At 40.3% G+C, this 12,500-nt stretch overlaps 1 protein-coding gene across 1 annotated transcript; it reads left to right on the forward strand.

Moving 5' to 3' along the window:
• Window positions 1-2,260: 2,260 nt before the first annotated feature.
• On the forward strand, window positions 2,261-9,683 carry LOC121611482 (cysteine-rich and transmembrane domain-containing protein 1-like). Its single transcript, XM_041944058.1, has 3 exons — window positions 2,261-2,377; window positions 5,702-5,976; window positions 8,643-9,683. Exons 2-3 carry the CDS (start codon window positions 5,721-5,723, stop codon window positions 8,744-8,746), a joined length of 360 nt encoding a protein of 119 aa, XP_041799992.1. The 5' UTR covers window positions 2,261-2,377; window positions 5,702-5,720; the 3' UTR covers window positions 8,747-9,683.
• Window positions 9,684-12,500: the final 2,817 nt, after the last annotated feature.

Here is a 12,500-nt window from a genome sequence, read left to right on the forward strand (position 1 = left end):
ATAATATTCAATTCCTAGATCACTGCTGCACTTTGAAATTAAATCTGTCCCACAAGCTGTTTTTAGATTACACTAGATTACACTAGATTCATACGCAAGCATGTTTCATCTTTGAGATTTAACCTGTTTAGCTCCTGAAAGCGAGGTTTTCAAGCAGGACAATGTTATGAAGGAAAATCCTGAGAACATTTAATTGTCCTTGCAGAGCTAAAGCCACACTGAAAACAAACCTTAACCTTGTTTAGTATACAACCAGTAAATTTAAAATGGCAGTGCAGAATACACTGAGTTGGCATGTAGTTGGCTCAATGTTAGGATAAAGATTATAACTCCTTTGCTGTTTGTTGCAGAATCATCTCATAGGACGGGCTCATATCAGCCTTTTAACAGCTGCTGCCAGGCTCTTGCATAATATGTCCCCAGTAATAGTACATTTCAACAACGTTTTTTCCATGCATAACTTTGTACCAGCTGTAAACATGGTTTAGTATGTGTCAAAGGTTAGATCCTTTTTTCTCTCTCCACTGGTCTACAACTGCCTGTTTATCTAGAATACCTACTAACCCTGTATTGTACATGCTCATAGTGCAAGACTCATCACATGTTGCCACACAGTTTGGTATCACCTTGCAGAAAAGAGACCATTTCCTTTTAAGTTCCACTGTCAATGGCAGCTGTCATGCTGGCTGGCTGCTGGTATGCTACTATGTCCATACAGTGCTCGTGTAATTCCATGTCTGATGGAGGAACTGAGATGATGTTTCACAACCCTGCCTCTCAGCTCTACCACCCCTTGTACGTGCTTGCAGGACATATGCATGTGTTTACTTGACAACTATAGTTAGTATTATTTTAGATTAATAATATATATACAAACCAGATCATCATATCATGAAATATGACATTTGTAACAAAGAACTACTTGTTAGTACAGCGGATTATTGGTTATTATCCAACATTATTAAATAATGTAACACTACAGTTGCCTTTCTGCTGCATAATGAATACCCTTGATACTTGTGGTACAATTTTCCTGATAATACCTCTGTCCTTTTTCCTCAAGTAGCATTGTGTATGCAGGAGTATTTTTACGCTATTTACGGTATTGTACTTTTCTGCTATCACTGGCTTGTATGTGCTGCACACACACACAGGCACTCACAATAAAGTACACACTGAGTATGCATGTGTTGTCAAGCATGTGCACGTGCGCTTCACTCTGTCTGTGAGCTGTCTCGTCACTGCCCACCTAAAAAGAGCACGGACACTGACACTGAGTTCAAGTGTCACATGTGCAGAGAGGCTTCTGAGCCATAATATAGCTCTTTCTTGTCATAACAGGAACTGAGCAGAATCACTCACACATCGGCTGCTCTTCTGTAAACACAACATCTTACAATTACACAGACATAGTATTTGGACCTTGTCGTCCCAATAATTGTCAAGCGCTTAGTCTAAAGGCATTTGGTCCCTTTGTTGCAAGCTTTACATCAAATGAAAGCTGAACATGTCCACCATTGTTATTTTGATACACTTGTTGAGGTGTCTCAATTGTGTTGTTTGGTTGGAAAAAAATGGCAAGCAAACCAGTTGAAATGCATGTTTTTAGTTTTGTGCTCCTCACATGCTGGATCTATATGCGAGGGCCCTTTCTGACAGGCATGTGATGCTGAAAATTGCATTTTTAAGAATAAAAACAAAATACAGACATTGACAAATACCTTAGACAGCATAATAGCACAACAGTTAAGCAACTCGCTGTCTGGACCAAAAGGCAGAACAGCTACAGCCTACACTTTAGAGAGGACTAGACTGGGAATAGCCTGACATCTGCTGGCAGAAAACTAGTACTACATCTTACTCAAACAGGTCTGCTGTTATATGGTGAATAAAAAACAAAATGATGTAGTTTGACAAGAGCTGAAAAATATTTGCTTGTTCAAGTTTCCGTAAGCGTATTAAAATCTAAAAAGAAATTCCACGAGCGAAAGCAAAAGAGGTCACTAATAAATGACAGCGTTTAATAGACACTCATCTGAGCTATTTCCGCTCCTCGTATGTTCCGTCATTGATTTGGTGATGTAGGCCCGTTTAATCATTTATCAAGTCAGCTGATCAGAAGTCGTTGCTTTTCCCTGACGTCTCCTCTGGTCATCGCTTTGGCTTGTGATTGGACGCTATGAGCAGCGGTCTCTCGCAGCAGCCAATCCCGTCTTTTGTTGCCCTCTAGCAACTCCCCGTGCCGTAACCTACAATTGACATCACGTCCCGCAAGTGAGAGACGCACTGGGTTTCTAGAGGGAAGCGGATCGCTCACTGCGGTAAAAAAAAATTGTGCTAAACACTGAAGACAGAAGAAGTTTCTCTTTATTCTAAGGTAGGTGGTCCATACATGTCCGTAACTTTTATTTGTACGTGTTTTGTAACTCTTGTTTTTACGTGTTTCCAGCCCCCTACCTCCATGATGAACGTAGGGGGCTGAGAAACAGTGCTATAACGTTACTGGGCTGTGGCCTGCAGGTGCCACTTCCTATTTTAGTAATAAGCTTTTAATGTTTCTCAAATGTAATATTGATAACCTAACCTAATATCAGAATGTCGGCGTAAAATGTACTAATACTACTACCAAAATGAATATTCATAGGCTACTGACATTAATGGGTTATAAAGGCTAACATGGTGTTTAAGCTAATAACAAACTAGCTTAAAATAGCCGAACTCGACTTCGTGTTATGCGGCTAAATGTCACTTTAGTCTGTAGCTACAAAGACAAACTGAAACTCACAAAAAATAAACGAGGCCAACCTCGTTTATTTTTTTTGTGAGTTTCAGTTTGTCCTGACTCAGTCCATACGTTTGGCAGTGTGTGTGTGTGTGTGTGTGTGTGTGTGTTTGTGTGAAGTCGTTGTGGTTCTGATTCTTCCTAATTAGGTCCAATGGGGTGCCTTCATAAACAGGCAGCCTCTGAATCCTGTGAGTCTCCACACGTAGAGAAAGCAAACAGGCTGCCAGGCTACAGAGCTGCTGTGTAACATGGACAGCTCAGCCTGTGTAAGCAATTAAATAAAGATCTTTTTGTACGAGCTAGGCCAGCATAGACATCACATTTTGGGATAAAACTAAGAAATCTTTGAGTTAATGTTTAATATTTCTTCTGGACATATTACCTGAAAGGTGACATTAGCATGGTTCATTGGTACAATACATTTCATTGTAGTATCTTGTCAGATCATTGTACTTGTATTTAATACTCTGGATATCAGCTTGAGTGGGTTTTACAGAGTTTAGATTTACTTTACCAGGCTTCTTGTTTCATCCCTTCCTTAGTCTACTCTATTGTTTTGATACACCTTTTGACTCCTTTGTCAGTATACACAGTGCCATTATGTATAGAGGGATTGAATGGATTCAGGGACGTCTTAGGTGGTTGTGTTTGTACGTGATATTATCACCATTATGCTATTGTGTAAACATTGTCTGAGTTCACTCAGGCCAACAGGGCAAAAGCAAATGACACATGCAAATCAACATACACTCTGTACAAGCCTCTATATGAGTCATGACCAGTAAATCGCTTCTCATCCAAACTTAATCTGATACCATTGACTAGTGCAGATAAATATGTGTACAATAAAGACAAGATGACCTTTGATGCTGTAGACACTTATTAGTGTCAGATTACTGATCATTTTTTAACATCCCCATGAAAGAAGCTTTTTCCTCAGTAATGGAGCACTTACAAGTCACAGATTAGCTGGAACAAAGGTACAACGGTCATCAGAGAAGCTTCCCCTTTTAACACAGAGAAAGCGATTTGAATCGTGTTATTTTATTACTTCTTGCTGCCTTAAGGTACAACAAAAACAAACCACTGGGGATCATTCTGCTTCTCCCGATACATGGTAACCATAGTTACAGAGGCCGTGCCATCTGTCAGTAGCTCTAAGAACACATTCAGGTAGTGAAACATCCAGCCATCTTGAAAAGCACTGTGCAGTATTGCTGATGTCAAAGCAGGAAGTAGTAATTGGGAACTAGTACTGCACTATGTTATATTACTTCCATTTTCCATTAGGTTTGTTAAATCTTACCATTCTTGGTATGAAGTGTACTTGGTATCTTCTCAGGTATAACTCTACCCAGGAGACACCCTTAAAGCGTGCTTTAGGAATCAAAGAGATAAAAAAAAAACTGTTGCTATGCTTTGACACTAATAAAGACAATGCCGTTTCTTTTTCCAGCACAGACAGGTGTTGATACAGGTGTTGGCAGCAGTTGTTTTGTCTACCAATTTGACGAATGTAACTTGACACGATTCAGTTGACAGCCACAGCTACTGGATTGCTTTATTATAGACGGAAGATTGGATGTGGGTGGAGTAGCTGAGCAGATGTAGTTTTCCATTCGGCCCACTTTCCTATGTTATGGCTGTTCTACATGAGGAAATCCAGTGATGAAGGCTAGCATGTGGGTAGCGCTGGACCCGGATCTGCCTTATGGGTAGTCATTGTTTATAGGTCAGGAAATGCCCTTTAAATATAAAATAACCTTCAGACACTCCGCTGATCACAGACATTTGTTGCACTTTCGAAACAAGCTGAACACAAAAATCATTGCACGAAAACCATGAACGTGTGATGTTAACATGTCACCTTTGACGTCTGTGTGTCTGGGTTTGAGTGAGAGTGAAAACCAAGTGTGAAGGTACAACCAGTACAGGCCTGTATGGTCAGCAGCTCTCTTCCTCTCTCTCGCTTTTCCATGGTTCAATTGATTAGCCTCACCCAGTGCACTGTGAAGCTGGCTTCTTCAGTGTATAGTGTTGTGTGGGTACAGTCAGATAACGGTGCTTATCTCTGGAAGGGCTGATGTAGCTTATGATTGACTATTGACTCATAAGATGCCCTAAACTAACTTGAAGAATGATATGTTTATGTTTCCTGTTTGGCTGTGGAGACTATGGTTGTTTGCAAAGATGTGGAATGGCAGGAGATGGGTTGAAGGATTAGAGAAGACGACTATACGTTATGCAGTTTTGTGTTCTGGGAAACGGTTGCATCAGATTTGTGCCTGTCTGAAGACGTTGTGTTCTTGTATCTGGACTCGGAGGAATTCTTTGTCTCATGTGACTCTAGAGGCTGAATTACACTGTACACACAAAGACACACACTCACGTACATTTTCCCACAGTCCACACAATACCACACATTGTTCTGAAATATAAAGATAACTGCAAACTATGATGGCAGCTTGTTGCTTCACAGCATAAGAGCATCTGTCATCAGCAATTAGCCAGCCATCCCTATAATAAAGAACATTTTCATTGTTTGAATTTTTTTTTGACCATTTCAGTAATCCAAAAATTTGTATACTGTTATTGTTAAAGTAGGAAAATATATCATCACACTGTGTGCGCATCATAATTAAACTCTACATGTAAACAGGCCTTCACATCTTTATTATACACTATATATGAGAGTATATAAAGTATGTAGACTTTATTTTGTATACTATCTATAATCTTTTTTGTCCACAGGTACTTTTGCATAAAAGCAGAAAAACAGGTTTTAATATGTGACATATACATAATGTAGTAGTAACTTGTATTATTTTGTATTCTCTACTAACATTAATGTAGCAGACTGATAATAATGACAAAAGTGCCATTATTTGCACCACCACACCTTTTCTTGCTGCTTAGGTGATTGTTCAACCAAAAGATGAATTTCGAGCAGCCCCCTCCATACAATGGCCCCAGTGCTCCAGGCTATCCACCTCAGGGTTACCCTCCGCCGGTGAACATGCAGCAGCCTAATCCAGGTTACCCTAACTACCCCGCCGGACCAGTGGGCCCCGGTGGTCCTTATCCTGGTCCAGGACAGCCTCCTTATCAAGGGTACCCTGGACAACCACAATATGGCTGGCAGGGGGGGCCCCCTCCTGGGCCTATGTATGGGGAAGCTCCCAAAAATACAGGTGGGTGGTCACACACAGCAAAGGCATCAGTCGGAGCAGAAGCCCACTGATGCCTGACTAATTGTTGTCAGCACTGGGAATAGTTAAGTTGAAGAAGTTGCACTCTTGAATCCAGGCTTTTCAAAAGAGAAAGGTGTCAGGTAAACATTGCAAAATCGGTAGTCCCATTAAGCAGAAAACTGTCCATACGCTGACAGAAAAAGTAAAGAAGGTCTTCAGATGCAAAGTGTTCACTTTTTAAAATTTTTTTAAATTGTGTCCCAGTTTCCGCTTCAGACTTTGGCGAGGCGTCTGATGTCAGATGGTAGTGATGATGCTGCTTACAGCTGGTTTTCCAGGTTTGGGCTGGTTAGTATTGAGCTGAAGTGAGTTTTATCGGAGTCAGTTTTGAAAACAGCCCCTCTCAGTAGTAGACCGTTGCTTTGCAGCTCAATGATCTCCTCTTGTAGGTCGTCAGGCACATCAGGTGGTTCCACACAGTAAATATGGTTAGTTCCCTTTGTTTACTTTTCATGTCCTATAACCTCTCACCAAATGCCTGAAGGAGTTCTTACACTCAGCAACATATTCAGATGTCACAGCAGGCTTTAGGCCTTACAGAGCAGGAAAATGCAGTGTTTCCTCTTTCCAGCTGCACTTAGCCCAGCTTTTATTCACTTCAAATGATTTCACATTTAAAAACAAAGAGCTGAGAAGCTGCTGGAGCTCAAGGCTCAGCTCTGAGAGCTACTTGGTCATGTCCACCCTGAAGGCCTTAGCTCGCTCAGCACAAAATTTGCCTGCATCACACTGTCTCTATCAGCATGTGGTTTTGTAAAAGGCTGCTTGTTGGGCACTCAAACCCTGAGAGTTTTAACTTTATCCAAGCACATTTACGATTCTTGAGATCATCACTATGAGCTTGTCTTCACAAACTAAGACACACCGGCTTGTCTGTTACTTCAGCAAAAACATAATTTGTCCATTTCTCATGGCACCCCGCATCTACGTATGTTTTGTTGATGGGCTCCGTGATGCATTGATGTGATGTCAGGTGCTCGTCGTGTGTTGCATTCAGGAACGGCTCGGAAAAACGTGTTAGTGTACTATTATTATGTATGTTATTTTCTTTATCGCAGAAAGAAACATTTAAGGAATTGCTTTTTTTGTATTTATAAATTGGCTCACAGGCCTGAATCAAACACTTGAATAAAAACGGAGACACCATGATGTTATCAGTGACACCTGTGCTTCACCTGTTAAGGCAAGCAAAATAACTGCTGTGAAAAAGGCCTATTATTGTCATTATCAGTCAGTCATTATCAGTTAATCTGATCTTTATTTTCCAGATTAATTGATTATTGGTTTCTAAAATTTCAGAAAGTTCTGAAAATGTCTGTCACAGTTTCCTAAAGACTAATGTGATGTTTTCAGATTGGTTACCAGTCTGACCATCAGCCCAAAACACAAAGGTATTCACTTTACTGTGATGTGAAACAAGGAAAAACAGAAATTCTCATAACTGAGTTGTGTTGTTTGGCTTTTCTGCTCCATCAATTACTTAAATGTTAAATCAATTCCTCAGAACAGTTAGACATTAATTTTCTGTCTGTTGACTAATTCATTAATGAATTAATTGTTTCTGCAACTGGGACTGCAAAAATGCCAAACCCGTCAGTATGTAAAGTAAGCAATTAAGGATTAAAATGTGTGAAGTCAAGCTGGGTTTAAGATAAAAGGTGTGCTAATGCTGAAGCACCTCCCAACTTCTGAGCATCCAGAATAGAGTGTAGCACAAGCTGTGAAACAAAAAGCACACATGTCATTGTAACATATTCAAAATGAATATGCAAAGAGAACAGTCTAGCTTCCAGAGCACAGTTAACTCCTTATTGTATAACAGCAAACAGTGAGGTGTTTTGTAAGTTACTTTAGATAAGCCTGTCTGATCAAAGGAGTGTTCTGCTATCGAGACTCTTGCATCGATAGAGACGTTCATTTTTAAGTATTGGCCAATCATTAACCAGTTCTTTGCTATATCATTATCAGAGTTCAGTGGAGTGGGAGCTGGTCACCTTGGTAACACACTCACCTGTGTCATGAGTCACTGCACCTGCTTGTAAAAGCTACATGAGTGTTTCCATGCACATGAATGCTTAATCACCAACACAAGGAAGGAGAGATGTATTTGTTCAGGCCTGTTGTTTGACTCGGACAGATGGTGAAGTTCACATTTGGGTAATGTAATCCTTTCACATGACTAATTTAGATGTATAGACTAAAGGTGAAATAAAGCCACTGCTGTACATGTGAAGTAAAAGGAGGTGCCTTGTTGGGGCATGGGAGTGTGTAGCTCTGAAAGCTCTCATTTCACTGGTTTAATGATACCTCAAAGCAGTGCTAATGTTACTCAACTGTAACGCTGTCTGATCATGGCTCTGGGCTGCTATAGCATTACCATGGTGATGTGCCTCCCATGATGAACGTAATTAGAGGAAAATCATAGCAGCCATGGTTACACTTCAACTCACTGCAGAAGACTTGATGGTGTAATTCTGAGAATTATCCCTGCTTTTATGCACTTTCAGAAGAGGAATCATTAATTGCTTCCTTTGTATTGTCTTCCATTGTTTTCCCTTCTTCTCTATATCACATTGTCATCTCTTCTCTCTTTTTTTCCTCTCCAGTGTATGTGGTGGAGGACAGGAGAAGAGATGACACAGGAGACACATGCCTGACAGCCTGCTGGACAGCTCTGTGTTGCTGCTGTCTCTGGGACATGCTGACATAACGTATTCCCAAACTGTCCACTCCCATTACCCACGAGCCCCCCGCTCCTGTGCCTCGAACCCCATCACCCTCTCCCCCATCTGCCTTAAACCCCGCGCTCCCTCCAAAACACCCTTCCATCTTCTCTACCAGTCTTTTGCTCGTCTATAAATATAAACCTCGGTCCCATATGGACATCTCGATGTGAAGCCCTCACCGCTGTCTGACCGACAGACAGACTGACTGACCCTGTCCAGGGGCTACTGTGTAGCAGCTTGTAACCGAGCTCCTAAACATAACCTGGATCTCAGGCTCTTCATTGTAATCTTACACCAACACACCACAGGCACAGACACACACACACCAAGGTAGATACACAATAACACATACAGTGTATTTGGATCTCAGGCTCATCTAGTGTGAGGCTCTTTGGCACTTTATGATCATTACCTCTCTGAGATACTACTCCTGCCTGCCCTGTCAGTCATCTCCAACCCTCCCCAACGCTCCTTCAGCTAGGCTACTTCCCATTGCCAAGGACACTCCTTTATCTTGGACCCTCCATAACCCAAAGGCCACCAAGACCCTGTCTGCCAATGAGCCATAGGGCGCTCTTAAGAAGCTAATGATTGAAATGTATCCCTTTCATTTGCACAGAAGCTGTTTTTGCCGACGTTTGTCTTCATTGAAATCATACAACAGTAAATGGAATGGGTTTTTAAGGAAGACGGTGATTTATGTTTGATTACTGTTAACATTCGATGGCCTCAATGTTTTTTCTTTTTCATGGTGATCTTGATATGAAAAATTATTCCAATGTTATTTTTATTACATACCTTGCAGATAAAACCGAAAAACGAAAAAAATTGTGATTGCTTAACAGAGGAAACCAAATAATCTGTCAGATGCCTTTTTGCTTTGAATGAAAATCTTGCATTAAAATAATTTATTCCAGTGAAATGGAAGGCTTTGTCATTTATGTTTATTTGTGGGGGTTGCAGCGTATACATCATGTGCGAATGGTGTGTGGGAGGTTAAAGAGAGTAGGGAGCATAGATCAGTATACTGTAACTCCCAGGGCCTGGCCGGATGCCTTCAGCTATTTATAACACAGTTGCTGGTGCAGGATGTTGGTTGCAACATGGCTGCCAGCCTGATGCATTAACAATATGTTTCACCAAAGCTGTGCTACTTAATACTCTTACTCAACCACAGTTAAGGGGGGGATTATTGCCCTTTTTACTCCACCACAATTATTTGAAAGGTATAGCAATATATATGTAAAGAAATTCAAATGAACCACCTCGACCAACCTCAACATCAAGGATCATTCTGTATAATGGCTGCTTTTATATTTTGTCGCTGATAAAAACTTGGAATCCCCTTGCAAGTTAATGTAGCAGTATGTTTCAAGCAACTTGAAATCCTCTTTGGTTTCTACACAATATAAGTCCAATATTCACTGTGTTAGCTCATTAGCTCTGTTTTTGGCCTTTATTAACTCTTGAGGGAAATATCTGGCTCTTCAGCTGCTAAACAATAACATTATCTACCAGTCCCAGCTGTGGCCGAAAACCAAACTATGGCAGCTGTGAGAGTGAACCAAAACTGAAAAGCTGAAGGCTGGAAACCAAAACAATGAGTGCACACAGTAAAAAGATCTGTGGAGAACTGCAGAATCGGGTGATAATTCTCAGTGGGTTCATCACTTTGAGAGACTCCTCTCACATTATAACATTACATAACCATTTGATCCATTGTTATTATAAAAATATTGATGGAATATTAATAGATTAGAATCATCTGAGGAAATAACATTTATCTGTAAGCACTCAGGAGTGAACAGGGGTAACTGTAATGGCTACTTAAAAGCACATCTGAATCAATGAACCGTCAGAGTAAAAAATATCGGCCCCAATGTGTGTGTGATCAGGAACGTGTTTGGAGAGAGGAAAACAGCAGTAGTGTGTGAGCCATGCCATCGGTGACATTTATGTATTCATTCCTCCCAATATCTGAAGCAAAGATGCACCTTATCAGTGAAGGTGATGCACAATTAACAAAGATGGAAAAAAAGCTGCTTGTTTCAGCAACACTCCAAAGATTGTGCTGAAACGCAGCGAATGATAATGCATGTCATTCAAGTCTGGTGGAAGCTGCCGCTGCAAAAAGAACGTCAGTAATCTCCAAACACAAAAATGGGATGAAAGTGCACAACACGTTGCTCAGTTGAAGTAAACAATTATGTTTTATTGATAAGGTTCTCAGAAGAGTCTCGTTTCAGTGAATGTATAAGAATCATCCTTTGATAATACTGATTTGGTACATTATGACATCCATCACGAGTCTCTTCACAGTGAGAGGGATCCATTACTGCTACTGCTGTTGGGATCTAGGACAGAAATATCTCTGCTTCCAAACATAAAACAGTCAAAAACAACAAACTGGGGATCGATATTGTAGATATGGAATATTAGAGTGCCACAAAACTCTAGAGTAGTAAGACCAGCTAAAGATTTTGCACATTACAAGCCACTTCCTCTTAGAAATATAAAACTCGATATTCTGGACAATATTCTACTGTGCTGCATAAAGGTAGGTCTATACACTGTACATCGAAATATATTTCGAAAAAACAGATTTCACAGTTTTAAAGACTTTATTTAAAGTATAAACCGTTTTTTTTTAAAACACTTTATTACATAAATTATTCTTTTTGAGAGTGACTATTATTTGCCCTGGCAGCAAACTGAAATTAATACAAAAACAAAATGAACATTTCTTACATATTTTACAAAAGAAAATAAACTCATCCATTAATGTTCTTTTGGAATAGAACTGGTGACTCATTCATGATTGTCATATAGTACTAAGAATAAATAAATAAAAAAGAATAAAATAAATACTAAATTAGCATGTTGGACTGTGAGTGTTGTGTTTGATCGTTCTGTACAGAAGTGCCTTGGTGAAAGTCTCACAATTCTACCGCGACTGAAACGTACAAAACTACGGCATCTACAGTATACGCAACATCCTGAAATTTAGTGTAGTCGGACACATATGTAGTAATATGATTCTTCTCCCCATTTCAAAATAAACAATGCTGTGTGACACCACTGTCCACAAATATAGCCATCACTTTTTTTTTACTTTGTTTTTTTAAAAAGTTTATTTTGTAGTCCATTAACAGCTTGGATTTGTTCAAGGATGCCGTTAGCTTGTGTGTTGCTTGGTTGGATGTGTGCTGCCTCGGCAGCAGAGGACAGGTCCGTGGTGGACGATGGGAGGCCTGAGACAGGGAGACGACTCATAGTATTGGACGACCTTTAACATTGCCTTGTCTGTCGCTGCTAACGATGTCCTCCGTTGAAGCGTAGTTGTAACAGCTGCACTCTGGTGTGGCTTTGTCTCCACTTTGGTCCCTATGCCTTTAGTGTCTATTAGAGACAGACAAGCCTTCACTGCAGAGGCCAGCGCAGTACAACTCCACCGTATGTTCAGTAGCTGTCATGGCCGCTCTCAGTGTGACCCAAAAAATATGGGCGAAAATATCACTATCTTTTTTAAAAAGGGGAATCTTCTTATTCATTAAGCAACAGTTCTCAAAGTTCTTCAGTGCTTTTTCAGTTGTTCAAAGTTTTTTCAAAAAAAAAAAGAACCATTTGACCAAACTTTTAAATTTTTTGCCTGTGGCAGTAAAATTAACAATATGATTTCTGATAAGTCATTCTTGTCAAAAGTCCCTGCAGCGTTCCGCGAATAACCCCGTTTGTTGG

This window comes from Chelmon rostratus, chromosome 9, assembly GCF_017976325.1.
Source record: "Chelmon rostratus isolate fCheRos1 chromosome 9, fCheRos1.pri, whole genome shotgun sequence".
Classification (NCBI taxonomy): Eukaryota; Metazoa; Chordata; class Actinopteri; order Chaetodontiformes; family Chaetodontidae; genus Chelmon; species Chelmon rostratus.

Coding starts and splice junctions, on each gene's coding strand:
- LOC121611482 (XM_041944058.1), top strand. CDS start 5,721: ATGAATTTCGAGCAGCCCCCTCCATACAATGGCCCCAGTGCTCCAGGC. Junction 5,977..8,642: donor GGAAGCTCCCAAAAATACAG/GTGGGTGGTCAC, acceptor TTTCCTCTCCAG/TGTATGTGGTGGAGGACAGG.